The sequence below is a fragment of the Podarcis erhardii genome, assembly GCF_964252035.2.
Source record: "Podarcis erhardii genome assembly, chromosome: 9".
NCBI classification, from domain to species: Eukaryota; Metazoa; Chordata; class Lepidosauria; order Squamata; family Lacertidae; genus Podarcis; species Podarcis erhardii.
The window spans coordinates 33,102,367-33,120,009 of NC_138512.1; the positions used below are offsets into that span (position 1 = coordinate 33,102,367).

The 17,643-nt window shown below is 39.9% G+C and overlaps 1 protein-coding gene across 6 annotated transcripts in view; it reads left to right on the top strand.

Moving 5' to 3' along the window:
• Positions 1-17,643, top strand: part of GLRA3 (glycine receptor alpha 3) — a 71,764-nt gene that overhangs the window by 44,680 nt on the left and 9,441 nt on the right. For 5 of the 6 annotated variants that reach the window (XM_081875393.1, XM_081875388.1, XM_081875389.1 and 2 more), the window contains 4 exons: positions 1,939-2,021; positions 8,100-8,237; positions 10,556-10,770; positions 13,626-13,772. In XM_081875393.1, the coding sequence (XP_081731519.1) occupies positions 1,939-2,021; positions 8,100-8,237; positions 10,556-10,770; positions 13,626-13,772 (583 nt within the window). The remainder of the gene's footprint in view (positions 1-1,938; positions 2,022-8,099; positions 8,238-10,555; positions 10,771-13,625; positions 13,773-17,643) is intronic. The other variant, XM_081875392.1, reaches the window with a different exon arrangement.

A 17,643-nucleotide genomic window follows, 5' to 3' on the forward strand; every position in this document is an offset into this window, starting at 1 on the left:
GTAATACTGTTGAATGGAAGTCCTAGATAAATGTCTACTCTGAATTCCTTACTTCAGTAACAGTTCAGTGATTATTCACTTCTAGATGTCTAGAGATTTGTAATATTTAATTTCTCATATATTGTTGACCACAATAGATCAGCAGTTACCAAAATAAGAACAAAAAACATGATGGAAGAAAAGCCCTGCAGGATCAGGCCAAATCTTAAACGGTCCAGCATCCAGCTTCTGCAGTGACCAACCAGATACCTATAGGAAGGCTGCAGGCAGGATATGAGGGCAATATTTTCTCCGACTGTTGCCTAATATTGGTGACTGATACTCACAGGCATGCTGCCTCTGATCCACGAGGTAGCACGTTACTAGTAGCTGTTTATAGCTTTGTCTTCATGAAGTTGAATAATCTTTTAAATCCATCTAACCTGGTGGCTGTCTAGTGTTAGTGAAGTCCATAGTGTAAGTATGCAATGTGTGTTAAAAAGAAGTCTTTCCCACCAATTGGGGTGTGTTGATGACTCAGTTAAGCATATGTAGCAGATAATAGTAGTTTTAACGCAGGTGACGCTGTGGGTTAAACCACAGAGCCTAGGACTTGCCGATCAGAAGGTCGGCGGTTCGAATCCCCGTGACGGGGTGAGCTCCCGTTGCTCAGTCCCTGCTCCTGCCAACCTAGCAGTTCGAAAGCATGTCAAAGTGCAAGTAGATAAATAGGTACCGCTCCAGCTGGAAGGTAAACGGTGTTTCCGTGCGCTGCTCTGGTTCACCAGAAGCGGCTTAGTCATGCTGGCCACATGACCTGGAAGCTGTACGCCGGCTCCCTTGGCCAATAAAGCAAGATGAGTGCCGCAACCCCAGAGTCGGTCACGACTGGACCTAATGGTCAGGGGTCCCTTTACCTTTATGAAAACATTTAAAGTGAAGTCAAATAAATAAGAGCTGTGCAGAATTGCCTTTTCCCCCTCCATGGCCACAATCATGTAGCAGCAGCAATATACAATCTATTAAACTGATAAAGTTAATTGGAACTGAAGTAACCTTCAAACCTGGGTTTGAAATCTCTGCTGGATGTTTCTCAGGTTCTTGGTTCAAGACCTGACTTGGACCCAAGTTCTGACCATGATCCAGAAAGTTAATCACCCAGTAATAGCTGCCCCTTGGTCACGTCTCAGACACAAAGTGACTTTTCCCTGCTGCCTTTATGAAATGGGAGACACACACAGAGCCAGTTCTGGCGCTACTCTTTTCATCCTTTGAGAAATCTATGTGTAGATAATTGTACAACTTTGTGCAAAGTGTAACATTGTTTATATTTCACCCCTTCTTAGATAGTTCCTCCCCGGGGGGAAAACAAAAAACAACTCTGTGAATGTTGTTTCCCAAAGGTCCTTCATTTGCACTCTTGTTAGGGGATTCTTCCATTAACTCATTCTACCTTTCTGGCACCTGTAGACAGAGGATACCAGTGCAACACTTTCACTGAAATCATAAAGGATCAGCTTTCCTTGTAGGAAACAGAAGGTTTCTTCCAGCAGGCTCAGAGGGCTTTTATTTGAAAGACTTAAATTGCTGTTGGTTGTAATATCACAAACAACTAATACGGACTTGCAGGATTAGGGTCTAGGCTAATACAATTCGATCAGGGCAGGAATTGTATTTAGAAAATGCTGTGGTGAAAAACTTGTTTACTCAGGGGTAAGCTCCATTTATTTTCATGGGGTTTACTTCCAAGTAAGGTAGAATTGAAAACCTAATTTTCCTCCACAAATTAAGCATATTGACTTCATATTATTTTCCAAATGCCTAAATGGTTTGTATACCTGCCTGCTTTCCAAGACACTTGTTCTTTATTGCATAATGGATGTGTGTGTAGTAATTTTGAATATGAGACAATGTGTTGGCCAACATTCGCTTTATAATAGTTCTTCTGTATTCTTTCAGATTGACTTTAATACTCTCCTGCCCAATGGACCTCAAAAATTTCCCAATGGATGTCCAAACATGTATCATGCAGCTGGAAAGCTGTAAGTGTGAACATAGTATTCTCATGTTCATAGCACATAGTCCTGTGGCACCTTGAAGGCAACTTAAGTATTGCAGCATAAGCTTTCATAGGCAAAAGCTGCCTTCTTCAAATGCATCATGTTTCATGTTGATGTTATATGGATCAAATATTATAGGCAGTAATGGGTGAAATCCAATGGTATCCATGCAGAAGTGGAATGGACTTCCCTCTGCACAATCAGACCTTCCTCTCCTTCTGCTTGTAGGACCCTCCAAAGCTAATTTGGGGAGCATGAGGGGTTGCAGGGGAAGAGATAAAAGGGAAGTCTGATTGAATGAGCAGCAGTATAGTGGCCAAAGTTTCTGAATTATGCTAAAAATCAATTCTAAATAATAATAATGATCCCCTTGTTTCGGGATCAGAATACACATTTCTCCATGAAGAATATACTCATCTCCCCAATCTCTTTGAATGATACCCCTAATTTTGGAGAGTGGAAACACAGTCACTGATGCCTTCTCTTTCACATTTTCTATGTCATAGCCAAACTGCCCTGCTACTGGTAGTTACCTGTAATGGTCCTCATATAGGGCAGCAGAAAATGGCAATTATTGGGTGATATATATTGTATGTATGTGAGATTTATATTAATAGTAGTGATCGTCCTCTAGTCAGACTAGAATAAGCGGGCTGGAATGTTAAACCATAGTATCCACTTGTTTTTCTCAGTGGAACTTGGGTCACACTGAAAAGCATGTTTGATATATCTAGTTCCTAGAATTCTACTCTTCAAGTGGATTGGGCCTGCTAAAGGCATGTTATTGGGTTGCTTTGCAGAAAAGTAGTAAAATCACTGCAGTCAACATTTTGATATTTTTCAACCACAGCGGGATTCCTAGAGATCCGCTCAGATTCAGTCAGCAAAGCAAAGCTGCTCTGGAACATGTGCCCTAAATAGTAATTTGTAAAAAAATAATGAGAACAGAACTCAAATAAGTCACTTCGGCTCAGAGAACTATAAGGCAAAATGTCTAAACCAATCGAGATCTTTGTGAACAAAAGCTTCCTATACAAAAACACTATGGAGCCTTCCATTGTGTTGAGGGCACTTTTGTGTATATGACAAAACTAAGAGAGGGGGATGACATCCAGCAATAAATGCTGGTCATTCTGCAGAATGAAAAAGTAACACTGAAAAACAAAATTAAAGATTTCTTCCAGTTTTCCTTTTTTCTATTTTAAGGCCACAGAGTCCACCACTTGTATTAGTTATCAACATGTAGACTAGACTAGGCTTTGTGGGACACATATAGGCCACCAGTTTCCCTAGTAAAGCCCCTCACCATAGTTTAAGGTCTTTTCCTCCATATGATCATGATAATAAATTAATAATAAATTTTTATTTATACCCCGCCCTTCCTGGTTCAGAAAACCGGGCTCAGGGCAGCTAACAACAAATTTAAAACACTTAATTGTAAAAGCAGTATAAAATACAGTATAAAAACATGAATAACAATAGTATTCAAAGTTCAGAAATCAATTTGGAGGAAATCCATCTAAAAAGCATTAGATAGTCACCAGGGCTAACTGGCTGAATTAGTCCTACTTGGGCCAGCGAGGAGGCCAGGGGAGAATTAGCTGTGGGGTCTTGGAGCGGGTAATCTTCATAAAAGGGGAGGGAGAGGGAGGGAAGAGAAGGGAAATAAAAGATCAGGCTGGATCCAAATTAAAGGCCAGGTGGAATAGCTCTGTCTTACAGGCTTGGCGGAAGGAGGTTAAATCCTGAAGGGCCCTAGTCTCATGGGACAGAGCATTCCACCAGGTCGGAGCCATCACTGAAAAGGTCCTGGCCCTGGTGGAGGATAGTCTGACTTCCTTAGGGCCCAGGACCTCTAAACTATGGTTATTCATGGACCATAATCACATGGAGGAAGAGCATGGAGCTGTGTCTCCTGCTCCCACGATCTCCTTAGCATTTTCACAGATCCCATACTCCTGGTGGCTACATGTTGCCGGGTAGGATATCTGAAGAAAGAGCCTGCTTGTCTCCCTGTGCTTTAGAACCTCTGTCACATATAGAATAGGCGCCACTCTTCAGACACTACCCCAACATGTGGGCAATGGAGGAGCAGGCTACAAGGATGTGATGATGGCAGCAGGACAAGTGGATGTATCTCCACTGCCTTCCTCCACAGGAATTGGATTGTGTGCAGACAATGCCTGAAGAGGGCTTGTTTCTCATCCAGGATGACTGGGCTGCAGATGGCACATAGTCAAAGCTTAGGGATAAGTAGGGTAATATGTGCCTCTTTTTCCAGGACACTGCTTTTTCAGGGGTTAAATTTCTTCTGAGTGGATTTTTCAAATTTGCCAAAATGTCTCTGTCTATACGTTTTGGATGAGACGTAGACATAACTGGTGGTTGAAAACTTGCTTTCCTCTTCTCTTCTCCTACCCGCCCCCCTCAGCAATATATCACAACTTCTATAGGCTAAATATAGTAGGGGTATTTAAAATCAGAGTCGTCAGAGTGCCCTCTTTTTTGCTCTTCAAAATATGGCAATCATAGAAGGTAGGCTGGAGAAATAAGACTTTGATGCCCATGGGTAATATTTTTGCTATGTAGGCATCATGCTACAAGCTTATTATCCAAGTCTGTCCTATCATACTGACTGTTAATCATATCCCTATTGGTTCTACCCTGTATCAAGCATGTAGAATTACAAAAATGTAGCTTGCTTGGCGGCTTCTGAAAGGCTGTTTGAACACACCATGGTCTGCTTGTCTGCTCCCATCTCTTCACAATCCCACTCTTCCCCACTGAAGCAAGCGCAGTGACTTTCTGCCCTCTGGTGCACAAACTGTATTTGTTAATGATGTCATTTCTGGTGCATTAACACAGAGTTCTCCTAATATATTTCTATGTCTTGGGTCAGCTCATGATTGCAATGAAATGAAATAAGTTTGACACTCTTATCAACAAAGCAGTCTAAAGTGCTAATCTTACTGAATTGGGAAAGAACGGGGGACTGCCAACTGCTCACAGGATCAGTCCAAAGTCTCACTGTTTTGGCAGGCTGTTCCAATAATTTCTAAACTATAGCCAATGATACACTCATACTTTAGTATTTTATGTTGTCTCCTAGTTTTCCATGAAGATCACTTATAAATTTTGATATTATAAATTAAAATGAACTAAATAGCCATGTAAAAAGATACATAGCTTTCTCATTGACATTGTCATGTATGGGACAATGTTATAGCAAAGGCAGAAAATAGTCATGTGGCACTTTAAAATGCAATCCCATTGAACTGAATGTGATAATGGAATGTGCTGTAATATATTTATTGCAGTACAAACTTAATGCATGAAGTGTTAGTCTGATCTCACATAACATCTCTCTCCTATTCGGTAATTTCTGTACCATTGTTCAAAGGGAAGTGTTGGTCCAGGGAAAGTGGAGGAGGAAACTGTGCTAGAATTCCTTTCACCAATCCTAACTAACTTCCCATTGTTGCAAAATGTAAATGGGGGTGCACGTAAAGATTGCATTACATTATGTCTACCATCTGACCCAGCCAGACATGCAGAACCTAGTGCAACTATAAATTGGTTCCGGCAAAATTCTTGCACCGTAGCCTTGGAAAATAATATAACTGTTAGCGCATTGTGGCAAAATAGGGAATTGTTGCCTGGGTAATGTGTACAAACATATTCATTCTCCCTGCCCAGTTCAGAGAGAGAACAGTGGAAAAGTTTTGTCTACCCTTGGTGACACCACCATGAATTTGACCAGCTATGTGATGCAAGGACACCATGTTCTCCTTGTGATTCCTGATTGTTTGGGATCATACACTGGCGAAGAAAGACACCCTAAAAATAGTGCTGATGCCACCACTCTTTATTCTTTGATAGACAAGAAGTGCGTAAAATATCAGGCTTATATAGTGTTAGGTCACATCTTTAAAAACAACACATACTGTCATATAATAGGTATATGGAAGAGACACAAAGGGGGTCTCCTTGGTGTGTAAAGTACACATTAAGATTAAAAGCTTCCATCCTTAGATAAGTTCACACAAGAATAGTGCCTCACAGGCACATGATTGTCCTCAAAGCCTCTCTGAACAATTGAGGGGGCCTCCTGAGCCATGAGGGATGGAGCACGACCCCCACAACTTTCCAGAGATGCATTTTGAGGGGAAAGGATAGAACAAGAACCTTTCTTCCTGTGAACATCCATAAGACCATGGGGTAGAAGAAAAGGAGACTGAAGGTGTTTTCTCTGCCTTATCAAACACCCCACTGAGCTCTCCCCCAGTAGGATGAAAGTGAAGGTGGAGGCGTGTTTTGTGTACTTTTCCTGATTTTCCTGATGCTTCATTTACACCAGCTCCTGAGCTAGTGCGCATTCCCTTAAACCCTTCTTTCTCAACGTTGTGTCCTCAGATGTTGTTGGACTACAACTCTCATCATCCCTGACTACTGGTCTTGCTAGCTAGGGATGATGGGAACTTTAGTCCAACAACATCTGGGAACCCAAGGTTGAGAAAGCTTTTCTTAAACCACTCTGTCACACGATCCAAACCACCCCAACAGATCCCTTTGTGGAACTCTCCTGACTTTGGGGCCAGGCTTTACATCTTTCCCTAGCACTGGGGAGGAGGAATTTAAATCAGACCACCATTCCTATTGTAGCGCTCTCTCTGAACTCAGAGAGTGAGATCTGATGTTTCATGTGGCCCCTGAGATGCCCTCCAAGGAACTATAGGATTGCTGAGTTAATGACTATCTGAGTATCCAAGGCTTTCACCTTAATTTATGTATTATCTGTGGAGAAAATCCCTTAAGTGTCTCTTCCATGTGCCTATTATATAATGCTAAAATGGTTTACTTTTGATAATGGAACCCAAATACTTAGATGTGTTATGTTGGCATATCTGCCTAGGGTGCTGTCTTGTTGCTCCCATAATGCCAGATTTATTAAAATTGGCATGTCTGTTGTTACAGATTAGGTACACGCTGGTGCAATGCAAGTTTTGGCACAGGCTATATAGTGTGTATATATGAAAAGCACAAATTCAACCCAGCTACAACCCTGTAGAATAATTTATGCTATCTCAACTTTCACTAGTCTGATATCTTTTTCTTAGTGATTTTAAAACATAGCAGTGAAAAGGTGAATTCCAGGTTGTCTCATGTCTTCAAAAGGACAAAAGGTAGAAAGAAAATATTGTATCAGCAATTGCCTATGCATTTTTCATAGTTAAATGAATTGTAACATAGAACGAGTTAGTGGCCATGGCAGATAATTATAATTAAAATACATATTAAATGAATGAATCTCATTTCTGAAAATCCATTTTGACATAGCAGTTGTTCCTTGTCAGTTCAATGAGTTGCACTCATGAGATTTTACTCCTGGCTAGAATCTACATGCTTCAAATGATAATTTGTTTTACACACAGCTGGTTTTCATCTGAATGTATACAAGGTGTGATAAAATATATGCATCTGTGGTTCTCTCTCTGTAAGCTTCTTCTGTGGATTTGTAATAGGGTAATATTGCATGATATTGTTCATTGAGAAACACAGCAGTAAGGTTATATACATGATAACACCATTTTAGAGCTAAGGTTGCTTTCTAGATAGTTATTAAAAACTTCAAACACAAAAGAACACAGGAATCCAAACTAAAACAGGAAACATTTACACTACACCTTTTTGCATTGTTCTCATCACTGCCCAGCTAAGCATCAAAGGAAAACCTCATGGAAGACAAACAAATAGACTGAATATTTCAGAACATCTGGTCAATTTTGATGAAATTAATAAGGACTGATTTCATAGATCAGCACATTTAATGGGGATACTCTGAGCTTAATTTGAGCCAGGATGTCAAAAACTTTTCCTCCTACACTTTGCACTGATGATGATGATTAATAATAATAATAATGATAAAGAAGAAAAAGTCTTTTCTTCATTTAGGAAAATCTCAGGCAAAATTTGAAAATTTTCCTTCATAATGGAATCTGGAGATTAAGCAAATTTTATGTTATGACAACATCTTCTGTATGCTTTGTTTTTAATTCCTAGTTGGATACACGATGAACGATCTCATCTTTGAGTGGCAAGAAAAGGGGGCTGTCCAGGTGGCCGATGGACTCACTTTGCCACAATTTCTCTTGAAAGAAGATAAAGATTTATGTTACTGCACCAAGCATTACAACACAGGTAGAAGAATCACGTAGTTTGTTGACAACTGAAAGTTCCATTGTTTCTCTTTCCTGTTAGTCATTGGGAGTATTCAGCAATGTACTCAAAACAAGTGCTAACAAAGCAGCAATGGCTTGTGGAGAGTGATGGGGATGTTGTCTGCTGAACATTATGGCAGCCACCACCAAGTGGCAACCAAGGGGATCATAATCTCATAGGAAAAACAGCACCAGACTTTTGAAGTAGGAAAAAAAGAATCCAAAGTATAGTTTTATGAGCCCATTTTACATGTAGGAGCTTAAGAAAGGCAAGAGGGAAGCAGGAAGACACAAAGGAGCAGAAGTGCATGGAGGTTTGGTTTTGGGTGAAAGCCAAAGAAGCTGGGGAAGAGGCATGCAATGAAACACAAATGAAAGCAGGTAGATTGTTGGAGTCTTCCAACAATCCTGTCAGAGCTCTTTTTAGACTCAGTGAACCAAAGCCAATAAATTCATGTCTGAACAGAGATTTGAACCTAAGTCTCACACATTCTGGAACATACTATTTTAAAAAAATTGTAACCTTGAAACCTTAGGGTGAAGGGCGGGTAATTAATAATAATAATAATAATAATAATAATAATACCACCACATCTTTTCACCTGCGTCCTAAGTCTCAATACCAATTATCCATGGACTCTGAAAGAAAAGCATAAAAGGGAAGGAATTTGGCAATATCCAGGGGAGAAAGAAAGTCATGTGAGGGGTTGGAGAGTACATAGTAAGCTTACAATACTATGAGGTGGTCTGAGGACTTTACATCCATTAAAAAAAACAAAAAAACTTTTCTTAAAAGTAAGAGCTAGGGCATGTGGCTACAAAGCCATGTGCTTTCAAACCAGCCCTGGAATGTCCCTGGAAATTGTGCTACCTGGTAATGTAGCATTATTTCTAGCATTAAAAAAAATTGGTCCCTCTTTGAACCCACCAAAAGTTCAGCAAGGTGGAATGTTCAGAACAACCCTAGCCTATATTTTAGCTTCTGGACAGAAATATAGTAGAGCTAGACTGCTGCTGGGTAGATAGCAAAACAGAAATTTAATCACCTTTGTGTCAGCTGGCAGAGCTATGCCTCTGCCTCTGTTGATCAACCTGTGGAACAAACCATATGCCAATCCCTGTAATAAGAGTTCCTTGATTAAATAAAATGATCAGAGGAGAAAATGGAGAATTATTAACAATGATTTAAGTAAGCAGTTTCCCAAGAAAACAGCATGACGACTTTCCTCACACACAGCCAACGGTATTTTGCTTGCTTCTCTTTCTCTTTCTCACTCACTCTCTTGCATTTATCATGAATTTAATTTTTGCTCTTTATACTCCCTGTATTCCCAAATTAATGTTCCAGTTTTCATCAGGCCTTGCACAAAGCTCAAACTGGATTCCTTAATGCAGAAGCAGGTTATGATGAAGACATTTGTAATATTGTGGGTTAAAACACCTATTTGCATGAGAAGCACTCCAATTGACTTAGGTAATAGCCTCACCACACAATTCAAGTACTCTTACATCACTTTAACAGTCATGGCTTCCCTCATAGACTATCTGAAGTATCTGAAGAAGTGTGCATGCACACGAAAGCTCATACCAAGAACTGACTTAGTTGGTCTTTAAGGTGCTACTGGAAGGAATTTGTTTTGTTTTGACTATGGCAGACCAACACGGCTACCTATCTGTAACTGGAACTCTCAGCACTGTTAACAAGCTACAGTTCTCAGGATTCTTTGGGGGAAGCCATGGCTGTTAAAGTGGCCTTCAAAGTTGTGTTGTGACTGTAGTCTTAAGAAACTCCTTTCTTGATTAGATGAAAAGTCTACCTAGTCCAGCATTCTCTTCATAACTGTTCTCTCTAGAACAGTATCACCTGTTCTAGAAGTTCACAATCATGACATGAAAGGCTACCCGCTGTTTGTCTCTGGCATGTAACATGATTTAAGTATACTGTGAATCACATGAATGTATTCCCCCCCCCCCAAATAGAAATGGAAAAGAGCAAGAAAAGCCTGGAAAAATTTATAGATTAGTGCAGGGGTCGGCAAAGTTTTTACAGCTTGGGCCAGTTCCTGTCCTGCAGACACTGCGGTGGGCTGGAGTGCGCACGGATGCACGCATGCTCAAACGCTATTTCCGACACGGAGGCCCATGGGCCTTAGGTTGCCAACCCCTGGATTAGTCACTTTCATCAATTGTTATAAACAGAAAGCTATTTTTAAAAATTGCTGTATTGTTGCATTTCTTACTGCTGATTAAAAAAACCCCCAGCTAATTCCGCTAACAATTTGTCTCTGTTGTAACTAGGCAAGTTTACATGCATTGAAGTTCGATTCCATCTTGAAAGGCAGATGGGCTATTATCTCATTCAAATGTACATACCCAGCCTCCTCATTGTCATACTTTCCTGGGTGTCGTTTTGGATCAATATGGATGCAGCGCCAGCAAGAGTGGCTTTAGGAATAACAACAGTTCTCACCATGACAACACAGAGTTCAGGGTCACGGGCTTCCCTGCCAAAGGTATGCAAGCTCTTGGACTTTATATAACACTCTCTGTGTGTTTTGCTCCTCCTTGAACATGGGGCTATTATTTTTTTCATATATCGTGTGTTAGCCCTCCTAGTCTTAAAACACGTGCTGCTGGCAATATATCTACAGTATAGCACAGTTTATGCAAGAACTGCAGTAGCAAAGGACATTTTCATCTTGTAAATTAACCTTTAATTGCTTTAATCATTTTCAGCTATGTCAAATTCTCTGCTGGTGGTGGAAATGTAGATTCTCATTGGAGATATTCCTTACTGCGCAGTAGGGCGTTTGTTTTATATTGATCTACTTCCTTTTGTGCCACCTTCCCTCAGAACCTCTTAGGATCAGTTAACAGTGCTTTCTTGTGACAACTACTTTTGGAAGCGAAAGTACTTAAGACAGGCAGTTATATTAGACCCACACATGTGGAACTGTCCAGAGATTTGCTGAGATCCAAGCTGAGGGCTAGAGCTGAAGCTGTAGTTGCCATGCTGCTGCTGCCAAGAATAGCTTCCCTGAGGCAAACAATACCCGTTCCTGGTCATAATCTTTGTAAATGCTCATTGTTGCCTTAGCCCATCATCTTGTAAGTTTTGGCCTTTCTCCAGATACCACCAAGAATCCAGTGTGGGTGGATTCACAAATCATGGGGTATCTCATGCTATTGATACTTGCAAACATTATAATTGAAGAGAAAGTGTGTTTTCAGCAGAATCTGGATGGGGGGTGGCTAGTGTACCTTCATAAACCTTGAAAGATCTTTTAAGAGGGGCAAGTTTTGGGGATTAAAGCTAAACCATTTGTGTAGTGCACTTCAGCCTTTATTTCAATTATATGTGTAAAATCTCTATATAGCTGCACTTGAATGACTAAGCTAGGTATGATAATAAATCTATGATTACAAAACCTGCTGTTCAGAAGTAGTATTGCAACTCTCTTGTGCAATAGCCACTTGATACCCATTGCTATAAAATAGTGAATATAGTTGTAAGTAGTAGCTTTATTTATTTTTCTCCTGAACACATTTTTGGCAGTTACAACACCCTGATTTGTACATACAGGTCTTACAATTCCCTGTAGTTCACAAGGTGATGGCAGACATAAAGCATCACTAGTGTGAGATCTCTGTTATTTGATTTACTGTTTCAAGGTCAAATTCCGTTTCCTTTCACTTTGAAGAAACCCTGATGCTGACTTCAACAGAACAGTACATCAATATAACTGAAACTAAAAAGTGCTCTGAAGTGTTGTACTGTTTGAAACTTTTACTACTAGATGTTCAGTTCTGAGAAAGAATTGGCTGATGTCTCTGAAGAAAAGAAATAGTCCACTTGGATGTGTAGCTTAATTTCTTTTGTCATAATGGATGTGGTGAGGAACTGGGCTAAAATACTGTGTTCAGCACCTAAAAGTGGAATATTTGCTGCTTCTTTAAATGGTTCCAAATGCTTCTAGATATATACTACATCCCATCTATTCATAAGAGAAAAGTTAAAATATTTCTTTCTAGCTCCAAAGCTTTTTTGATGCAAAGCTAAAGTTCTGTTTTGAATAGCTGGAATGCACTATTTTGAAGTTAAAGCATATGCTTCCCCCCCCCAAAAAAAGTTATAGATGCTTTAACAAAGTGAATCAGCTCCTTTTTGGCTTACAGTGAATATTTTCATCAAATCTGATTAAATATCTAAAGAGAAGTGATCTATTTCTCACTAGCACTTAAGAAATATTTCTTTTTTAAAAAATACTGCTTGTAAAGAGCATGATCTTAGAAACAAAATACAGATAATTTTCACTTTCCTATTCAGGCAAACAACTTTAAAAAGCTAAATGCCTGATATGAGCTCATCTGCTCTTGATTTTAGTATGTGTCAGTGTTGTGGAAATGAATGCAATAGGACTCTCCTCTTGTTCTTCCTGCAACCCTGCCCCCCCCAATCTTCCACAGTGGGTTCCCCAACCCCACAATGTAGATTTCAAGGATAGTGGGTGCAGCGGAAAGAGAAGGGCAAGTGCTGTTAAATGAGCAGGTCCATTCCAAAAGCAGCCGGCATCATTGAATCTTACCACCAGCTTAAATCCTAAAATAAGTTAATTTGTGGAACTCTACCCATCTAAGCTGGAAATGGGAACAATATGACCATGTGGGGACATGTGGAGCTCAAAGCCATAGTTCTATCTAGAATAATAATACATTTTTGTTAGATTCAAAAATATTCAGTGGGCGAGATTGTGAGCATTTGTGCTGAGGTTTTGTTCCTTCCATACCAACAATTGGGAAACACTGGCCTGCGAGCGCTCCAATTGGAAAACAGCCTTTACCAAAGCTGTCATGGGCTTTGAAGACATTCGAACTCAGGACGCTAGGGAGAAATGTGCTAAGAGAAAGGCACGCTTGGCAAATCCACACCGTATTCAACTCCTGCCCATAAACCAATGTCCCCACTGTGGAAGGACGTGTGGCTCCAGAATCGTCCTCCATAGTCACTTACAGACTCACTGTTAAAACCGTGTTTATGGAAGACAATCTTACTCAGCTACGAGTGATTGCCAAAGAAGAAAGAAGAATGATTTGCAATGCTGTGTTAGCGCAATAGCTGGTAGGTTTCACCCTATATATTTATATGTAATGGCACAGGAAATCTTAGGATAGTGCTTTTAGTGTGAAGTGTTCAGGAAATGTTACTTTTATGGGAAATATAGATTTGGCCTTTGCCCTTTCCCCCCGTAAAACTAGCTTTCTCTCTGGGCTTGGGGAAACACATTTCTCTTTCCTTGACATTAGGAGACACTGCACTTCCCATCTGTGTTTCTAATACCAGCAGTCTTATACTCTGTGCTATCTATAGGTCTCGTACGTCAAGGCTATTGACATCTGGATGGCTGTATGCCTGCTTTTTGTATTCTCGGCACTTCTGGAATATGCAGCTGTAAACTTTGTGTCAAGGCAGCACAAAGAACTTTTGAGATTCCACCGAAAGAGGAAGAAGAACAAGGTAAATATGACAGCCATAGGTTAAAGAAATACAGGCAGCAGAAAGGGCTGTCTGCTTTGTAACAATGGTACAGTGTCTTAGGAGTGGCTGTACAAGTAACATGTTAACACAGGATAACATTCTGTCTGCCTAAGGTCAGCACAAGCCCTGTGTAATTCACAAATCCCGCTGAAACCTTCAGAGAAAGGATTAAAAAGGGATTTAAGTGGGACAAGAGCCTCGTGGAAGCTTGCTGCACAGAGTTTAATTTCACCCTCTGAGAATACTAGCAGATTGCCCCTTCACGATGGAAACTGATGGTTTGAAATGTGTTAAAATAATTTCCTACTATGGTTCAATGGAAGACCTTGATAGATGTATTCACATTTGTTTAATCTACTTACTTACATAAGACTTGTTTTTGGTACTTTTGTATTGGGGAGTGGCAAGAGAGGGAATTAGACGTTGCATGTATTTAGCAGTTCGATTCCACACTTACATCATCAATATGGGTTTATCTTTTTATCAAGATCTTTTAAAAATGGGTTGTGCAGCAAGTTGAAGATGAGCCCACAAAATAGCCAAGGGGTTAGGAAACTGAGCAGGGGTACAAGGACCCTGAGGACATAGTTGCATCATAAGAAGGAAGGACACCTATGAACTGATCCTCTGGAGACAAGAAGGGGCTGGAAATTGCAGCAGGAAATAATATATGGATGCAGACGGCCACCGCAAATCCATATCACATTCTTTACATCAGGGGTCTCCAATCACGTTTTTACTAGTGGGCACATTTGAATTTGCTGGGGGTGCCTGTGACAAAATGGCTGTCGTGGAGGGGGAATGGCATAAAACAAAATGTCTGCCACAAAGAGCATGGCATAACACAAAATTAGAGAGACAATCAGCCTAACAACTCTGTGTTTACCATGGGAAGTCAGCTGTGTCCTGCTGGTCCTGATTATGGTGTTCACACACAAACTGGTGCTGTTCCCGTCTAACAACAACAGGGATCATTCCTCAGTACCGGAGGGAAAGTGTAAGGTAACCATATCACTCTCATTTCATATAAATTGCTTAGAAGGTGCCTTCCCATAACTTCATCGCTGGGAGGGCTAGAAGCGTTCTAGGAAGGAAGGAAGGAAGGAAGGAAGGAAGGAAGGAAGGAAGGAAGGAAGGAAAGGAAACTCAGTGTGTAGCACTACTAGAAGACTTTGTGGGTGCCATGACACCTGTGAGCACCAGGCTGGTGGCATGCTCAAAGTAAAGCACTCTAGATGTTGTAAGTGGAACAAAACAATGCAAGATGTTTAACACTCACCCCCCACACAACTTAATAGACATCAACCATTTTATAAGTTGCAATACATTTTCATTTCTTTTTTGCACCAATAAAAATAGATGCAAATGAGTATCCAAGGACAAGAAGAGTGCCAATGTGATCTCATAACCCAACAGCTCCTTATGGGTGGTGACTAATGTAACTCTCATTGAGGGCTGGGCTGTAAAGTCCTCCTGTTTCAAAGCTGACATTTATCTTTCTTCCCAGATAACAGCAGGAATAAAATTCAGTCACACAACATTGAGTCTTGACAAATCTTAAAATGTTTTATCATATTATAAAATGACTGGTATTCATGGGACAATGAGTTAACTCCAATATTCTTCTTGGTACCGAATGAAACACAAATTTAAATACATACACATATGCACAGATGTTTTATAGGCTTATGCAGTTGGAGGTGACCTAGAACTTAGAAGTATTTAACATTGCTAGCAGATGAGCTCCAATCATCCAGATTATAATGTGATAGAATCTGCAGAAGTGAGAATCTGTATCATGCTGAAGTCCCTATGGAACAAAAATGAATTTTAGTGAACACGGGCAAATAGTTGGTTCCATTTCAGTTTGTAAGAGGAATGGATTTTCTCATTGGAAAATTAGAACATGTAATTGGATTTCATTAACAACCTGCAATATCCTGCTTTGCTTTTCCCTTTTGATCTCAGATAATTATACAGCTTAGTTTCTAATTTTTTATCAATCTGACAGTGGTTAAACAGTCACTAGTTTTCTAGTTTAGGACTTTTAATTTTCTTTTTCTTTTTAATCTGCAGTCAGGTTAAAAAGAAAAAAAACTTGGCCAGTTGGATTTTATCTAACCAGGAGATGAGCAGAGATCAAGAAATAAATTTTTTCCATAGGGCTCTATCCAACTAAGGCTTACTCAGTGTCAATCCATTGAATTTTTTTGGTATTAATTCATTTAAGTCCATTGATTTCATGGGGTCTACTATGAATATGACTTAGTTGGATACAACCATAAGGTATCTGTTGTGTTCTACATTTATTTCCTTTCATGAACATTAGAAGCATGCTGTGTAAATTGATCAAAGAAATGTGCTGCTTAACACAGTACAGTCGTACCTTGGTTCTCGAATGGCTTAGTTGCCAAAAATATTGGCTCCTGAATGTCGCAAACCTGGAAGTAACTCCTCTGGTTTGTGAACGTTTTTTGGAAGCCGAACGTCCGACACGGTTTCCGCTTAAGTACAGGAAGCTCCTGCAGCCATTCGGTAGCCGTGCCTTGGTTTTTGAACAGTTTTGGGAGTCGAACAGACTCCCATAACGGATTATGTTTGAGAACCAAGGTACCACTGTATTCCATTTCTGACATAGCAATATTAAATACTGTATGAGAAGTGTGGTCAGAATAATGAAACTGCCGTTCAATAATCATATGCCATCCACTCAGAGTTTCTCACATATGGATAGCTATTTTATACACTATCAGGCCAATGATCTAGAAACCTGTTAATGATTTTGAAATCTGACTTCAGCATTCAAGAATTGAGAATGAATGATTGGGTTGTCCCTTGGTGAGATGATTATTGACATTTAATTGTTACATTCCTTCCTGATTGGAGAACCATTGTTAGCTAAATCCCCCTGCTTTGCTTTGCTGAATAATGCTCTGTCCATATAATCTGTAGACTGCAAATGCTGTATTCATCATACAGCATGGAACAAATACCGGTATGTATATTTGCACAGAGGTACATTTGATTTCCATAATTCTTCCACTTTTGGGAAGGATTCTTTTTGCAGTCAAACCTGTGTTTATATGGCTGTAGATGTGTATGTCCCACCTTCCTTACAATCTATATGCAATGGGAAATGCATAGGAGCACAGTCTCTCATCACACACACACAACTTTTTGAGACTGCATGAATTAGTGCTAAAATAGTCTTCTGGTTAGTGGTTTCTGGTAGAATATTCAGGTCAACAAACTGTAGTTGACTGAAAAAGTGAAATGATCAGAGCTGTAGTGCTGGACCAGTCTCTGTTCTAGGACAAGATGTAGAAAATACTCTTTTTTTTTCCTTTTAACCCTTCCAGTGTCAAATTCACCACAGTTCCTCCTATTAGTTCTTGGAGCAAAGTTGTGATCAGTCAAACACTGATACGTAAATATTTTGTGAGATTCCATTTGGGTTTCCCTTTTTTTATTATTCTCATCAAGCATTCATTTAATGGAATCACTCCATGTATCACCTCAATTCAAACATGCTTTTGGTGTTACTTATTTTTCCTAGTGAGCTATATAACTGAGGGAGAAAACAAGTGGCTTGAACTTTTCCCAAAACAACACCAGCTTCGGAGAGCTTCTAGTTAAAAAAAATGCCCACATGAGAAATTAGGCCTTAAGGGGGGGGAGCCCACCAGCCCACAAATGCCAACAATTATCTTCTTATTCTTTTGTTTTTTAAACTAAAATCCTGACCACTTGTCTGGAGATTATTCCTGCTAAAGGCAGCCGAGCAAATAGTCACTTACAGCCTCCAACTAACACAAGAAATAGCAAAAAACTAAATGTTAAATAGTAAATT